Here is a 16333-nt window from a genome sequence, read left to right as displayed (position 1 = left end):
CTGGGGAAAAGCCCAACAACTTACCAAGACATGGACTGTCACGTTGAAAGTCACCTTCTAGTCTTCTCTATGTAACAAAAAGCTGAGGAATGAACTGTTGAGTCTACAACTGTGAGCTGAATTTGGGCTGAGCACCCACCGGAAGTTCATGGTGTGGACACAGGGATCTTCCACCTGGAGCTGTGGAACCACAGCTCTTACACTGAAGGGGTAGGAATGAAGAAGCATTTTGATTAATTCCCCAGGGTACCTGTCCATGAACCACGTGCATCCTTTGAAACACGTGATTAAAATGCTTCTTTTTATTGAGAATGACTTTTGCTCAGCTCTAATCAAATCTGGTAAATGCATCCTGCAAACAGAAATGTAATTCCTTGAGCCTGATATATGTAATCTTACAGTGATAAGATTAGGTCCTGCACAAGAAAAATCCCTTTGGGTTGCAGCCATAAAACATTCTGACAAAAGCGAACCACTCTGTGCCTTGTTTGTTAGCAGACTATTTACTCAGCCCATGGCTTCCTTGTTCTCCTTACGTAAACTTCCTCAAGGCAAACACACTGAAAACATTTTCCATGGAAAACGTGTCCAACGTAATTCCATAAACAAAGTAGTAAACAGGGACTGCAAATGCAGAGAGCCATCTCCTGGCAGCTACAGGGAACAAGTCACACTCACGAAGGGCCAAATCTCTGCTACTTCCGCCAAATAATGTGTTTAAAGACAAGGAACTACACGTGTGATGTGAACTGCCCAAGCAGAAGGACCTTCTCCAGACATGTGTGGCAAGAGGAAGGAAGTTGCTGTTCTCAGACAAGGAGTAGCCTTGTCTGCCCAGTGCCCAAATTCTGCTGGATGAACAAGGATCCAGGAGAGGAAAGGAGGAGTGAGGACTCTCCAAATGCCTACAGCCTTCACTACATCCCTCACATTTATATTATTTCCTTCACAGATCCACAGAACTGTCCCAACCTTTCTACAGCCTTCTTCACATGGTGGTGTTTGGTGCCAGCCTCCCTTTTGCCTTTATTCTTTGCCTCCTGAAATTATTTCCCTTCACAGCTCTTAATTTTAGTAAATGGGTGCATGAAGTTCAGTCTCCTCAGAGAAGGACTCACAGTCTTCCCAACTGAGCATCCATCAATTTCTGCTCATGGTTATCATTTTTGGGCAGTTTATGTTTCTACTCCAACACAGCTTTCAATCTCTCCCAGTTTAACTCTCTGTAAATGCCACTAATGTGCCCTTTATTTCCTCTTCCAGGTATTTAACCAAGATCTTACATTAGGGGCAGCCTGGGACAGATTCTTACAAATATCCTGCTGAAGCCTCCTCTTCCCTACCTAATCCTGGGATAAAGAAATCTGGTTTTGGATGGATTAAGTGGTACAAGCAGAAGTGTGCTGGCTAATTTGGGAGAGACAACCACCTCAGCAGCAACGCAGGCACACACTGCCCCTTCCACCCTCATTGCTGCTTGAAAGGATGGGGCACAAGTTCACACAGCCTGGATTCCCATGTTTTTCCCTTATCCTGTTCCAGGATCTCTTTTTACTTCCACAAAAACTGGAGGTATTTAGTATCTCTGAGCCTCTGCAAAGTCAAACTTCAGAATGGTTTCAAAACTTTCCAGAAGGAAACAGATCACAGATGGCTTACTTCCCTAGGAAATGAAACTAAAAATAAATGAGGGAAAACTCCCTTCTCTCAAGCTCTGTGACCCAGGGTCTGCTCTGCTCAGACAGCAGCCAAACGGGTGTTTGCGAAAGCACATTAGGCCAAATGTTTAATGAGGTTTTCTAAATATATTGTAGATTATTGATGGTGCTCAGATGAATTCCCAGATCAAGTCAGACAGTGGGAGATACAGGAGTAGGAGCTTCATTCTCCACTGCCCAGTGTTCTCTTACTGCTCTGCAGTATTTGGTGGATAATGTTGTGTATCTCCATAAATCAGAGAGTATCTCCTCTAATTTTAAGTCTTGCCATGGCCACTTGGTGTCTACCTATTCAAAAAATCAAAAATGAACTGTATTTCCCATGAACATGGATTTTAAGTATTTCCTTACATACATTTTAAGTATTTCCTTACATTCATTTAGCACAACTGGAACTCAAGGATGGTTGGCATGGTCTTCATGCCATTAAAATGCTGAAAGTGTGAACTCTGTGCCATTTGTTAGAAGTTTGTTGAATGAAGTTCTGTCCCACTCCCCTTGCAAATCTTTCCTACAGAAATAGGCATTAGTGGATGTGAAGGAAACTCTCTCTAACAGACAATTGTGTTATCTGAGTGATTATTTGGCAACCAAAGTTTTCTTTTGCATGAAAAAAAAAAAACCCCACCAGAAAATAAATACCTTCCTTTTTATAACCTGCCTGCCTGAGGGATTTCCAGTGTATATCCAGATGGCATGTTGTGTGTCAACTCAGGGCACAGCTATTCCATTTCAGAGCAGGAAGGTGCAGGCAGCTGATCTCAGGCAAGGGAACAGCCATTTCCTTTGATGAACTGGGTAATTCTTTGTTCAACATTTAGCCAGTTCCAAGCCACGTTATCTACTCAGCTCTCCACATTCGAGCCCATACACAGAGAGACAAGCACATTCATCTTTGTCTTTGAGAATAAAAGCAAAGATAAAACTTTAAACAACTATTAGTCCTGAAAAAGATCATGAAATTCTGGTTGCAGGGGGCCCACTTCCTTCTGCCCTGATAGATCACCCACTATTGTGGGACCACATTTTGTTTACAACAGACAGCAACTTGGGTTTTATTTTTAATATTTATCTTTGCTTGCAAGCAAATGGTGAGCACTGAGCTGAAAGGCAGGGAAGGATTAGAAAGGTGATCTGCTACGTCCCCACTTCAAGCCAACAGGCAGAACCTTTCAAACATGATGTTGCCTGCTTTGCATATTAATACCTACAATTCTCTTTACTGACTGACCCTACTATGTGAAATATATCCACGAGATTGCAAAAAAACCCCACCAGGAAATACACAAAACATCTACTGTTGGTATTTGCACCGAAGCTAAATTTTAGATCATATGCTACAATCATGTGCTGATTACAAAAATTAAACTCAGCCTGATCATTTCTGACCAGCAGAAGGCAGTAAAATCACAAAATGGAAAAAAACCTCTTGACTTTGCTTCATGAACATAATTCATGAGTACACAAAGAAAGCAGGAACATCATCCTTTTATAAGATATTGAGCTGTAATGCCAGTTCCAGACAGCTGAGAAATTCAAGTCAATCCTTCACAAATCCTGCACTTTTTTTTTTTAAGCCCTGGGCTCCTGATACACCCAATGAGTATTTTTAAGCAGCTTAAGACAAACAGATTAATGAAGAACCTACTTTAAAAAACACTAAAAAACCCCAAATCCCTCAGGGGAGTGAGAGGAGATGCAGTGGCTCCCATGAGGTTCAGAGAAGAAATAAAGCAGTGAATTGAATGAGAGCATAATCTTTGCAGAGGGTGGGCTGGAGACTGAAGTCCTCCGGAGTGTGGAGATTCAGGAAGCATTTTGCTCTAATGAAGTCAAAAGACGCCGAATTAAAAAAAAAAAAAAAATCAATAAATACAATGGCTAATCAAAACAAAAAACGATCAAAAAACCCCCAAAATCAAAACAAAAAAACCAGGAAAAAAAACTCACACAACCTCCCCACAAACAAAACCACAAAAACCCCACCAAAACCCAAACTAAAACCCCCAGCAAAACAGAAAATCCTCCCCCAAAAAACCCAAACAAAGAGAGAAACACTGTTAAAGGGCAGCTGCCGATTCCATGACGGGTCGGGCTTCCCGCTGCCGCCCACCTTCCTGTGGTTTCGCCTCCAGCCACAGCCCGGCCCCCCGATCCTCTCAGCCCGCCCCGCCGCCTCTCTCCGTCCTTTTCCTCCCTCTCTTCTTTTCCTCCCTCCTCTTCCTCCCTCATTCCCTCCTCTTCCTCCCTCCTGCCTCCCAGCCGCCCTCCTACTGGACTACCACTCCCAGCGTGCCCTGCGCACTCTGCCCGGCTCGGCCCGCCGCGCCCCCGCCGCGGTGCCTGCCGGGAGTTGTAGTTCCGGCGCCGCTCCGCCGCGGCAGGCGCAGCGCCGGGAGGCCGCTGGCTCCCCGGGCGGCTCCGGGATGGCGGGGGCGGCTCCGTGAGCGGTGAGCGGTGAGCGGGGGGCGGCGGGACGGACCCTCCGCGGTGCCGGCTCGGGATCGCCTTTGTCCTGCGGGGGCGCGGTGTGTGGGGGCTCCGGCTTGGCTGTGAGTCCTCCGTGGGTAAAGCGTTCCATCTCTTCTGCAGGATTTAACGGGGAAAAGAAATAATCTGGGTCTGTTTGTTTGGTTTTTTTTTCGCCCGGCGGCTTCAAAGTATCGTTTTTAACTGTCTTCATGTGTGTTTGCAGCTCCTTAAAAATGACCTCCGGGAATTCCTCGCTGTCGTTCTTCCGTGTGGGTTTCACCGACTGTCGCTGCCGCTGGTTCAGGTTCTTCCCAGGTAGAAATCCAAAGCAAAGGGGTCTTAATTCCTGCTTAATAGAGATAATTATTTTCATAATTATCACGTTTGGGCTTCATTCATTTCATTTCGTCTCCCATTGCGGTTGCATCAGCGGGTTGCGTTGGGTTTTTGCTGTTAATGAAAACAAATCCTGTTATTGGGGAGTTTTGGGGTGTTTCTCCATCACTGTCAATAAACCATCCTTCTCGGAGGGTGGGCAGAGGGGGCTCCCAGGGGTCAGGAATTCGTGTTTCCGTTGTAGGTGTGTCCTGCTGCTCTGGGAGCGAACATCGTCCTGCGAATGTGTATTCAGATAACTTCTTACAAGAGTTATCAGTATAAAACCACTGGCTTTAGATTTAAATAATTTAATAATTTTGTGCCCCTTGGGCTTGGATCTGTATTCCTCGGGACCGTCTCCTGATGCTGTTCCATTAATTTCAATGGAACTCCTACTGATGCCGCCTTCTACTGATGGGAAGAGCCTGTCTTTTCCCAGTGGAGTAAGTGTGTCTGGTTTGTGTTACCATTCTTCTTGGAAGCCCTTTTTGCATCTTTAGTATAATACCGGGGAAGAAATGCAACTGAAGGGAAGATAAAGGTGCTGCACTGACCATTGTCTTTTGCAGGAAAATGAGCAGCTTTCTCATTTAAATAATTTTGCCTTCAGGCCCTTTTGGAAGTGTAGAGTTTGTTTCATTTTTAATTTTAGCCAGAGGAAGCTTTTATAGGAATTGGCTTTTAAGGCAACCAGTGGCCTCTGCATAAATGACTGTTGCTGATGGATCATGTGGGGACAGACAGGACCAAACACGTCCTGGAGAAGTTCATCTTACTCGTTTTGCCATCTAGAGTTGATGATATAGACAGTCTTTTCTTCCTAAAGGAAAAAGAGAGGAGAAAAAGGCAAGAAGTCAAAACCCAGTTTGAAATTGTCTTTTCTTCTCTCCCATACAAAATCTCAGCTTGACTCAAGGCCAATCACAGCAGGGTTGTAGCCATTTCTTATTTTCACTGGCAAAAAAAAATAAAAAGCAGACTTCCCCCACATGTGTGAACTGGCATTGCTTCTTTTTCTGTCAAAAAGCAGATTTTGGTGAAATAATATGATGGAATAGTGGGAAAACACGCTAGGGAGGGCTTGGGCAGCAGAGTGAAACAATGGATCTGTGTAGCACCCTCAGGCTCTGATGATATTGCCACCCTGACATCTTCACCCTCTCTTCAATTACACTGTCAGTGATTAGGTTTTACTTAAACTGGGCTCCCAGTGGAGAGAAGCGACACAGTTTAGTCTGTGTCCTGCTCTGGATCCCAGTTCAATGGGGAATAACACATGGAAAGGTAAATACAGTTCTAGATTGTCCTTTTAAAGTAAGGAGGTTGTCTCATGGCCCCAGTTTATTAATTAGATTAGATAATTCACTTTTGTTCACGTCATCCTCTGGTGTTATCAGGACTTCCTGTTGAGGCCAGAGCTCTTAATTTTTCAGTTGTCTGTGTAAAGGTTTGGGCTGCCAAATATCGTCTGGAAAACCTGTATCAAGTAATTTAAAGTAAACCACTGACAGAATACACGTGGTGAAGGAATCTGTTAATTAATAGCAAATTTGCTGTTACAGAAAGGTGCAGAAAGATGCATCTTCATCTCACTGCTGATTAAAATGGGTGTTTTTGTGTGCCAGCACAGGTTATGTGCTCTACAGCAGCTTGCTGTGCAAGGGAGAGCTGTTGGAGAACATTATATTTTATTTAGCTTTGTGTAGTGCTTTTATTGGTGTGTATTTGGAATTAAATTATTTTATTACTTATTCATGGAATGTGGGATTGCTTCTCAGTGTCTGGTAGTGGAGGATTCTGCGAGTTTATTGCTGTTTCTGGCCATGTTGTGCTTAAGTACCTGAGTGGGGGATGCTGTGCCCATGGATATGTTTGTATTTGTGTTTTTCCAGCAGCAGAACTGAAAGCCTTACAAGACAGAGATGGCTTTTTCTCCAGGATTTGAATATGGAAGCCACAGGGACAGATGAAGTAGAAAAGATAAAATCAAAGTTTATGTCTGCATGGCACAACATGAAATACAGTAAGTGGAGCAGTGTCTGGTAAGATCCTGTCTCCATTCAAAGGAATGGAATGTTTCTTGTTGACATGAATGGGATCATGATTCAGAAACATAACTAATTAATAATAAAAAGGCAATATGGCCTTTGAAACAGTTGTTTCTTTGATACTGTAAACAGCCTGACTAAAAAACTTCTTTAGGTTTTCATTTTTCAAATGGATTTGCATAATTTCTTTTTAAATTACTTACTTTGAAAACAGTAAATACATTATGTAAACAATGCTTGATTTGCATAGGCTTTTAAACAGGGATAATATGGAATCATCTGCATAAAGTTTATTTTTAAATGTACTTTTCTGGAAAAAATAGGACAGTGTGTGAGATAGAAACTCCACTGAAGAATCTACTTCACACCCTTGAGTCACGTCCTTTTCCACAGCTGAACATCAATAATTTATTTATGAACAACCAAGTTTTTGAGTGTGCCCTTTACTAATCTGTCCTTCATTATTCTGCTTTCCCTTTAGAACTGAGGTTGCTCAGATTTACCATCAGGTTTCTGATAACTTTTGTTATTCTCATAACTGAGCCTCCGAAATGTCTGGCAAGATGAAAAGATACTTTGTTTTTTACTTTCTTTAAGTCTACCACGTGGTTGAAGGGGAATAGTAGCCATTGCACCCTATATGTGATTTTTTATGAGACCAAAACCCCATTTCATTACTTTTTTGTTTTGTTCCTCTTTCAAGGGTTACGTTTGGCTTAACCAGATGCTGTCAGCAATTCCTTTTTGGAGTACTTCAGTCACAAATTTGTATTGGTTTTGCATCTATTTTAGGTTGGGTGTTGAAAACAAAAACTTACTTCAGTAGAAACTCTCCAGTCTTTCTGCTGGGAAAATGTTACCACTTCAAAACTGAGGGTGAGTACAGGGCACTTCCCTTATTCCAGCCTTACTCAGCAGGAGCTCTGTAGATGAATTTTTATTCTTCTAGAAAGACTGTCATTAACAACGATCAAATTAAAAATGTAAATATGAAAAGCTTAGAAAATACTCATTGAAATGTCCGCCACTAATGCCACCCATCCTGATTTATTTCAATTTTGCACTGAAGCCTTGTTCTTTATGTGAATATTAGTGTTGTAATTTGCACTTTACTTCATTTACCATCAGTTTGGGTTTTTTTTTTCTAAAAACCTCCTGGTTGAAATGGTGGCAATACTTGTACCAGGAGTCACTACACCAACACCTTCATTATCATTTCCCAGTGTGCACTTTTCTAAGTCTCTCTCTCTCTCTATTGGACCATTTACAGTTGGGCGAATTAAGCTGTTACTTGCAGGTCAGTGATTCATTCCACTGGCATGGTGGTCTGCATTGCTTTTTTTTTTCTTTTTCCCTTTTTTGTTTTCATCTGGCCCATTTCTGTTATATTTGCTTTCCAGTTTTCCTTTCTTGTATTTGAAGCAATTGTTACTTTTTGTAGATTTGGTCTGTTTTTCTAACTGAACATTGTATATCTGTTACTTGCTTTCTAATAGAAGTGCTGTATCAACTTGTAACTTAAACTGTGCCTTCCAGAATCTGGTGAGCTCTCTACAGATGGGTCCAATTTTGATAAAATCAACACAGAGATTTCGGGAAATGTTGAGGAGTTTCGTAAAGATTTTATTTCCCGGATCTGGCTGACGTACAGAGAGGAATTCCCTCAGATAAAAGGGTCTGCATTAACCACAGACTGTGGCTGGGGCTGCACACTGAGAACTGGGCAGATGCTGCTGGCTCAGGGCCTTATGCTTCATTTTCTTGGGAGAGGTGAGTTACGGGGGAAGATCTGTGTGTGGGATCAGCACGAGTGTTCTGTGAGAGCACCGTGGCCTTGCTGTATCCCAAACCTGAAGGGCAAGCTGGCTTTGCTTCTGCAATCTTGGAATTGTCCCATTGTATCAGTGATTGAGCTTGTCTTACCTTTCTATTCTGAAAAAGGGAAAACCAAAGGAAGCTTCTGTGGTATTTCCAGTATCCAGCTGTGGAGTAAAATATCACAAAAACTTTGTGATCCTCTACCTTATCCATGCACATATCCAGTTACCAGGAAATTCGGTCATTTCTTGAACTCAAGATGTGGGAATGAATAGCAGAGCCCATAGCTGTGGGCTATGGCAAAAGTGAACAGTTTCTTTTATCATCTTTTATCAGTTTTAAAGCTGTACGTTATTGAATTTCTCCTAGTATTAATATATTGAGTTCCTGGAAGGATTCTAATCTAACTTCAATACATCATTCTCTGTGTGGAAGTTGTCACTGTGTCATTTCCTCCCTTCTCTCCCGTGTACTTAGAGAGGAACTTGCCATTTTTCCTTGCCATTGTCTATCCAAAACACTCCCTCAGTCCCAGCCAGATGAAGCAGCTTCAGGAGCCGTGGGGCACTTTCTGCTGTCACAGGCTGAGTCTGCATGTCCTCCCAGGCTGAGCTACGGCCTGCAGAGAGGTGTTTTAGGTTCTTCTTTCCATCCCCTTCCCAATCCCTTTCCTGTTCTCCCACACTGCCCCTTTCAAACACTCAGCCATGTTCTCTGTCCCCGCTGGTTGTTGTCAGACTGATCCAAGGCGTGGGGCCTGAACCTGCGTGTGTGGGAGAGAACACAGGGTATTGTTTGCTCAGCCATTTGTGGGATCCCGGCAGGACTTCAGTAGGAGATGGTTCTGAAAGCCTGTTTTGATAATACTTTGCACTTACTGTGCAAATATGATGTAAGCTGTGAACGTGATCCCAACCAGCTGCACCACAAAGTCCCCATTCTCGGCAGTGTCGGGGCAGAACTGTCGGGTTGGCTTGTTGAATGTTCCTTTGGCTGGAGATATTTAAGTCATAAAACATTCATTATCTCTTGCAACTGACTGCAGATATCAAAATGTATGCAAATACTTCTGCTGAGAACACAAATCCCTTAAATATCAGTTTTGTTATACATACTCTTCGAAAAAATTCAGAACCTGATCAGAAGACTCCCTGTGAGCAGGAGTGTGTAATGGCTCGTTCTGAAGTAACCCCAAACAAAAAAGCCCCAGGTTTCTATCTTTAAAATCCATGGTTCCAAAGAATTCCTTGCACTGTCCCCCATGCATCCTAATTTGGAAAGTGATGAGGTGATTCCAGAGTGCAAGTGATTCTGTGGCAATCCAGTGCACAGGAAAATGGAGTATGGATGGTCTTTCTGGACTACTTTGCTCCTCACCTGGTCTTCTGACAGCTGGTGAATTATCTTTTGAAAAGCTTTTTATGAGGTCTGGGCAGCTCTGGAAACATATTTAAGTGTTTACACGAAGTTTTTCATGGCTGTTTTCTCTTTTCCCAGAGATATTTTCATTCTGGTTTAATGGTGATGTTTCTCTTACAAAGCAAAACTTGCCTGCAGTTTCTAGCTGGGATACTTGCACTTCCACTGCCATGTGGAATGTTCCAGATATTGCTGAATGACCTTGTAAAGGAGGTTTTATTTTAAATATTGAGGCACTGGTAGGTTTTGCTTTGAAATGCCTGTGCTTAAGACAGTGACTGAAAGACGAAGCTGACAGTGCAGGGACGTCCTGTGAGGATGTTACACTGAGCTATGCATGCCTGGGTATGTGTTACAAGTAGTTGTTTGAACTTGTGAGAGACAATTCCAGACATCTGACTGTTCTCTAGATCTGCTGAACCCCATTCTGCTGTGGGAGGAATGCTGTGTAAGATGCATCCTTAGAGAAACCCTCAGCTAAAAATGCAGGCTCTAGATCCTGTGCTGAATAGCATTAAACAAGGTTGTCTTGTAATCCAAAATCACTAATTTAGTGAACAAGGAAATCTTGCCTATTTTTCTTCTGATCTGCTTGGACATTTTGCCAGGAAGGAGTGTTTCTTTTTACATTAATAATTTCTCAGGTTTGCCTGTTTTTCTTTGTTAATAACTGACAAACCAGAAGAATTGAAACTAGCTTTTGAAACTTCTTTTTTGACATGGATAAAAGGTTGGAAGGGGCTGCCCAGGCAGGTGGTGAAGTCTCTGTCCCTGTAGGTATTTAAGAACAGAATGGAAATGGCACTTGGTGCCATGGTCTAGTAGACAAGGTGGTGTCAGGTCAAAGGTTGAACTCAATGATCTCAGAGCTCTTTTCCAACCTAGTTGATTCTGTGATTCTCTTTTTGAATAGTACTGAATAGCTAATGTTCCTATTTTTAATAGGTAAAAGACTTCTGACCTGTGTCAGAAGTCCTAACAACAACTGGGTTATTTTATTTCACCTGTCATTCAGCAGAAAATAAAAGGAAACCAGAATTACTGAAACTATTCTGCTAGAATTCTTCATTTACATTTCAACAGCAACATTTACAGCTCAGAGTGTGAAATACATGTTATTTGTTTAAAGAGCATGGAGAACAAAGGGAAGTGCTTTACTTAATATAGCAGAAAGTTAGTATTAAGCCTGATTAACCTTGCTTTCCGTGCTGCAGCTTGGGTGTGGCCGGAGGCGCTGGACATGGACTCGGACTCGGAGTCGTGGACATCGCACACGGTGCGGAAGCTCACGGCGTCCTTCGAGGCGTCGCTCACGGCCGAGAGGGACCCCAAGATCCTGCCCCAGCCACAGGCACAGCCCCAGCGGGGCACCAGGAGGAACTGGGATGTCAACGAGAGGAGAAACGAAGCTTATCACAGAAAAATAATCTCTTGGTTTGGCGACTCCCCGCTGGCAGCTTTTGGCCTGCACCAGTTGATAGAATATGGGAAGAAGTCCGGGAAAATGGCGGGGGATTGGTACGGCCCGGCCGTCGTTGCTCACATTTTAAGGTAAAAAAATACCTTTATTCTTTGTTACCTTTCTTTGTTACATCACAGAGAAGCATTTCGGGCTGTCCTGAGATTACTTCAGCCTAGTTGAGCATCAAACTGGTCATTATTGGCTTTGTAAAATGCCCATATTAGAAGCAATTCTGGAGATTTTCCAGAGGCAGGTGGGGAAATAGCATTCAGTCCCTGCACCTGCTGCTGAGCTTTTATCAGTCTTATTTCAGGAAAAAAGACAACATTCCTGTTTTCCTGTGCAATCCCAAGTATCTCTTACAAACCTTTTCAATAGAGCTGCATTTAATGAAATGTTCTAAAAACTAACCACTCTTTCAACCTTGGAACATGCATAACATTAGAGGTTTTTTTTTTTTTATACTGTAACCTGGGGGCTGTAATGTACTGATAGTGTAATGAAATGTCAGAGCTAAAATTGATGTTTTCAGCATTTCTTTGCACACATCAAATTCTTGTGAAACTGTAAATGTATGGGACTATTAATATTATAATTATATCCCAGTAAAAGTAAAGGGTCTGTGACATTCAGTGTGGTTAAAAAAAAAAAAAAAGGGAAAGTCAAATTTCTCTATACTGTGTGCCTTGATATGCCATTTCTTTGAATATTTTGGGGTTTTTTTATAGTCTTATATGCTTATTTTCTTAGTGGGTTCCAGTTTACCCATAAACTGAACCACTACTAAGTCATTTCAGCAGCGAAAGGCAAAGTTCATACATTTATATATACATATATATATAAATAGAAAAATTTTATATTTAGTGTACAAGTATGTTAATCTGAAGTGCAGCTGAACTGAAATGATGAGGTGTATATGTGTCACACCTGCAGATTCATACAGGGATGTAGGAGTTTAGCACTATTAATGTGTTTTATTCTGCTTTTTTCTGGTGATGGAAGCTGTCAGAATTCTTTTTGCTTGCTTTAATAAATTACCTATTAAATTACCCATTTCCCTAATGGGAGCAGAGAGGGATTTGGTGCAGAATTACACTCACCACAACCTCAGTGGTGATTTCCAGCCCTGGAAAGATTTCCTTTCCTGGATTTTTCTCTCTTACAACAGCACTAACAATGTACAGCTCCCTCATAACTTGGGAACGACTGTGTTAAAAGATTCCTCAAAATATAGTGTGAAATAAAGAGATAGTGACCATTTAATGCAAGTATATGTTGAAGTCAAAGGCTAATCTTCTATTTTGAGCAGTTTCATTTCTTTACAAATGTTGTCCTTGATTGATGGCCATGGTTCTGACTATCAACATATATTTTATTTTTTTAGCTTTTAGGCCCATTGCATTTATTCTTTTGAGGAGAGCCTAATATTGTAATTCTGGTTTTGAAAGTTTTGGTGAGACCCTACAGCTTTTTGTGTCTAATCTTTATTTCCACAGACACCGGGTGCTATTTTGTGGCTGGTTATATAAACTGAGGTCAAATAAAGAGAAGAAAATTTTTGTCAACAAACTTAGGCTTTATCATCAATATACATGACAAAAAATTGTTATAAACAGAAGGAAATGAGACAGTGAATAGGAATTCCATTCTAAGTTAATGTGGGGTTTGGGGCTTTTTTTTGTGGTTTTCATTATTTCATTGTCATCTTTGCTTGGGTAAAACCTGTTGACTTGGTATCCAGTGTTTAAAAACAAACAAAAAACCCATCCTCCGTCTGTATTTATCTTGAGTTAAACAAAACAACCCCTCCTCCAAAGAAAAACAAACCAAACAAAAAAACCATTTACCAAACAATTAAACCCCACCTGTTTCTAAAAGAAAATTATGTTTATTTGCTGTTAATTTTTTTAAATGAGAGATTAATTAAATAGTTTGTGTTTCTACTTAGAAAAGCTGTTGAAGAAGCAAAAGACCCTGAGCTGCAGGGAGTAACAGTCTATGTTGCTCAGGACTGTACAGGTAAATGTTGCGATTTTGTGGATTTTTGCAAACATTTTAGATGATTTTTGTGCCTTTCAGTAAGTTCTTAACAATAGAACTCTAAAGGAAAATTAAAACTAAAAAAAGGTTCCACAAAATTGAGATTACGTAGACAAAGGGGTTCTTGATATATGGAGATTGTCTTTGTATGTTCCTTGTTTGGTATCTCACAGTCTCAAATCCAAGCACAGTGTGTTCCTTCAGGAGCCAAGTTCAGCTGCCACAGGTTTAGTTCTATCAGAACTGAGCCTGGGATAGGGCAGAGAGGACCCACATCCCTGGGGAATCCAGCAAACTGGTTTAAAAATACAGTTTAATCAAACCAGTCTCACCTGACTTACAGTGACAGTGAAACTTAAAATTCTATTAGTTTTTCCCTTCTCTATCCTGAGATAATTTTTCCATCTCTCTCAGTTTGGAGGGGATAAGCAATAACACAGCATTAATTTTTTTTCCCCCATTTTCAATGACTGTGTTGTGTTAACTTTAGGCAGTGAACTTGAGTGTGGATTAAAATCAATTATTGCCTTTTTTCCTTCACCATGCAGATGTTTCTGTTAGTTGTAGGCTTTCAGGTTTTAATTATTCCTTTTAGAGGTTTATATGTAGTGAATAAATATTGGCTTCTTCCTAACCTACCCTTCTGCATTTCCTTGGCAATGTAACTTAGCAGCAGCAATGGCCATTCCACAAAACTGCTGAAAACAAGGAGATGTAACACTGGTTTTGATCAGACTCAGCCAGGATTGTGTTTCAGTAGCACAGGAAGATTTGGAAGGGCTGCAGTTTTATTTTGTCAGACTTTGTGATGCCTTGTTGTAGGTGTGTCTCTAAAACTGGAGGTTTGTATTTGAAATTTGGGTATTTTCACGTGTCTCCTTTCAGTGTACAGCTCCGATGTCATTGACAGACAGTGTTCTCTCATGGACTCTGCAAAAGCAGGCACAAAAGCTGTAATTATATTGGTTCCTGTGAGACTCGGTGGAGAGAGAACAAACACGGACTACTTGGAGTTTGTAAAGGTATGAAATGAGAGTTCAGTCATTTCTCAAAGAGTAGCACAGGGGGATATGAAAAGCAGCTCCACGATGGTAATTCTCCCCATTAAACGTGTGGTGGGGATTTTACAGTTGAAGGTTGTAAAGTTTGACTTTACAGATTTTAAATTTCCCTATTACAAGCTCAGACATAATTGCAGAGCACATGATGTCCCTTGGTGAAGCAGTGATAACTGTCCTGCTCCTGCAGCACTACCTGGAAAGGCATTAATGCAGTGGCTCAAATTACAAATGGTAATTTAATATAGCACGACTCTAATAGCATATGTAACTAAGGATCAGGCAGTGTTTTAAAATATAAATATACTCAAGCCCTTACTCTGCTTCTTATTTTCTTAAATATCAAATGGTTTAGTTGTTGCTTGTCTGTTCTTCACATTTTCTTATGTCTTTTTCTTCCCCTTAAGAGAGGGGATGGAGTTACTTGATATCTCTAGTCACTACTCAAGTATTTTCTCACTATCTGGATGAATGTTTGAGGGCAGCAATCCAGGAGTAGCAAACAGTTACCACAAATAAAAATGAACTGGAAACAAAAGAAAACTCAAGGAGAAAGCAGAGGGGAGGAAGGTCTGTGCTGTCCTTTCTTTTTCTAGCAGGGGTTCTGCTGACACCTGAGGATGTGCTACAATCTTGCCTCTTCCTTCTCTTAGGGAAGACCTTGTTCTCTTAGCCCTGCTGCTTTTATTTCAATTTCTATACTGCTTTTTATTTGTCTTTAAATTCTTGTTTTCATTTTTAAAATGCCACAACGTAGTAGCAAGAGCAAAAGCCGAGTCTGTATTATTATTTTTTTGTGTATGTCTCTTCAATGTAAAATTTTAGGAAAACATTTGGTTTTTACTGGCATGGGAAGACAGACCAGCGGAGCCTTTTAAGTGATGAACCTAAATTGTTATTCTTTCCTGATTATTTTCCTTGTATTTTCAGGCAGTTGGTTTTGGAAAAGTTTTAGTTTTAGCCAGTGCAGCTGGTTCACTGTGTGATTCCTGCTGTCACTTCCCAGGCCTTTTCCTGCCTTTTGCAGGCTGATGGAGGCTGTGATAAGAGGGCTCTCAATTGCCTGAATTAGTCACTCTGCCTTGACTGGTCACAAGAAGTGACTGAATTTCTTGGAGTCTGGATTTAAGTTAAAAATGCAGATTTTAGAGTGTAGCACAAGAGGTAATTTCTACAAAGGATTTTATATTTATGGATGAAAATTGATAAATTTTTTATAATTCACTTTTACAGGAGGCTTCCCATAGATGAAGCGGTTATCCATTACTCTGGCTAGCTTTGCTCCTCTCTGTTCCACTGGCAAAGGATGTGTCTTCTTGGCTGTTTGAGCCTTTGCCTCTGATCTGCCTGAATGTTCTGTGATTCTCAGCCCTCAAGGAGCATTTTCTAAAAAAACCTTCTCATTCATATTTTAAATAAGCATCACTTTTTTAACCCATATAAACCATCCTGAATTTGACTCTGTAGCATGTCAGGTGAGGTTTTTAAGTGACTTCATCGTTGTCTAAGCAGGGAAGATTTCATCTTGAGAAGCTTTGGTCTTAATAATGTAAAAATAACAATCTTTTTGTTGAGAGAAATGTTCCCCACTTACACAATGATAATGTGATGGTTTTACTTTGAGTGGTTGATCTCTTAGAGGAGAGGATTGAGATATGTCTGCCAGTTAATGAAGATCTCCTGTGCCTCAACTGACAGTCTTCTGGATTGTGTTCCCAGTTCGGGCCAGCATCCAAGTTTTTGGACCCAACACTTGCCAGTGCTACAAGAAACCTTCTGTGATTTATGGACATTTAAAGGCTGTCCAGTTTTCAGAGTATTTAATAGTCGTGGGCTTAATTGGCATGAGGACAGTTGGGCTCAGCTTTCCTAAATGCTCAGTGTTGGCAAAATGCAGCTCCTGCTGGAGTTGGTGGGATA

General features: G+C 41.2%; 1 protein-coding gene and 1 long non-coding RNA gene across 4 annotated transcripts in view; one reads left to right on the top strand and one right to left on the bottom strand.

Annotated features, from left to right (window-relative positions):
• Nucleotides 1-1527: 1527 nt before the first annotated feature.
• On the bottom strand, nt 1528-3636 carry LOC114057173. Its single transcript, XR_003571144.1, has 2 exons — nt 3367-3636; nt 1528-2617 (listed from the first exon to the last, which is right to left on the bottom strand). It is a non-coding gene; the product is annotated as an uncharacterized LOC114057173 (long non-coding RNA).
• A 449-nt stretch (nt 3637-4085) lies between these two features.
• ATG4C (autophagy related 4C cysteine peptidase) overlaps nt 4086-16333 on the top strand; it is a 35007-nt gene continuing 22759 nt past the window's right edge. For 2 of the 3 annotated variants that reach the window (XM_027883126.1, XM_027883124.1), the window contains exons 1-8: nt 4086-4168; nt 4414-4505; nt 6461-6591; nt 7409-7492; nt 8153-8386; nt 11068-11404; nt 13264-13334; nt 14241-14377. In XM_027883126.1, coding sequence (XP_027738927.1) covers nt 6516-6591; nt 7409-7492; nt 8153-8386; nt 11068-11404; nt 13264-13334; nt 14241-14377 — 939 coding nt within the window. In that variant the 5' untranslated portion in view covers nt 4086-4168; nt 4414-4505; nt 6461-6515. The remainder of the gene's footprint in view (nt 4169-4413; nt 4506-6460; nt 6592-7408; nt 7493-8152; nt 8387-11067; nt 11405-13263; nt 13335-14240; nt 14378-16333) is intronic. The other variant, XM_027883125.1, reaches the window with a different exon arrangement.

Source organism: Empidonax traillii, unplaced genomic scaffold, assembly GCF_003031625.1.
Source record: "Empidonax traillii isolate 1590-97213 ecotype Southwest subspecies unplaced genomic scaffold, ASM303162v1 scaffold118:size1038473, whole genome shotgun sequence".
Lineage (NCBI taxonomy): Eukaryota > Metazoa > Chordata > Aves > Passeriformes > Tyrannidae > Empidonax > Empidonax traillii.
Note: the sequence above shows the minus strand (reverse complement) of the source record. Positions and strands in the feature narration are given on the sequence as shown.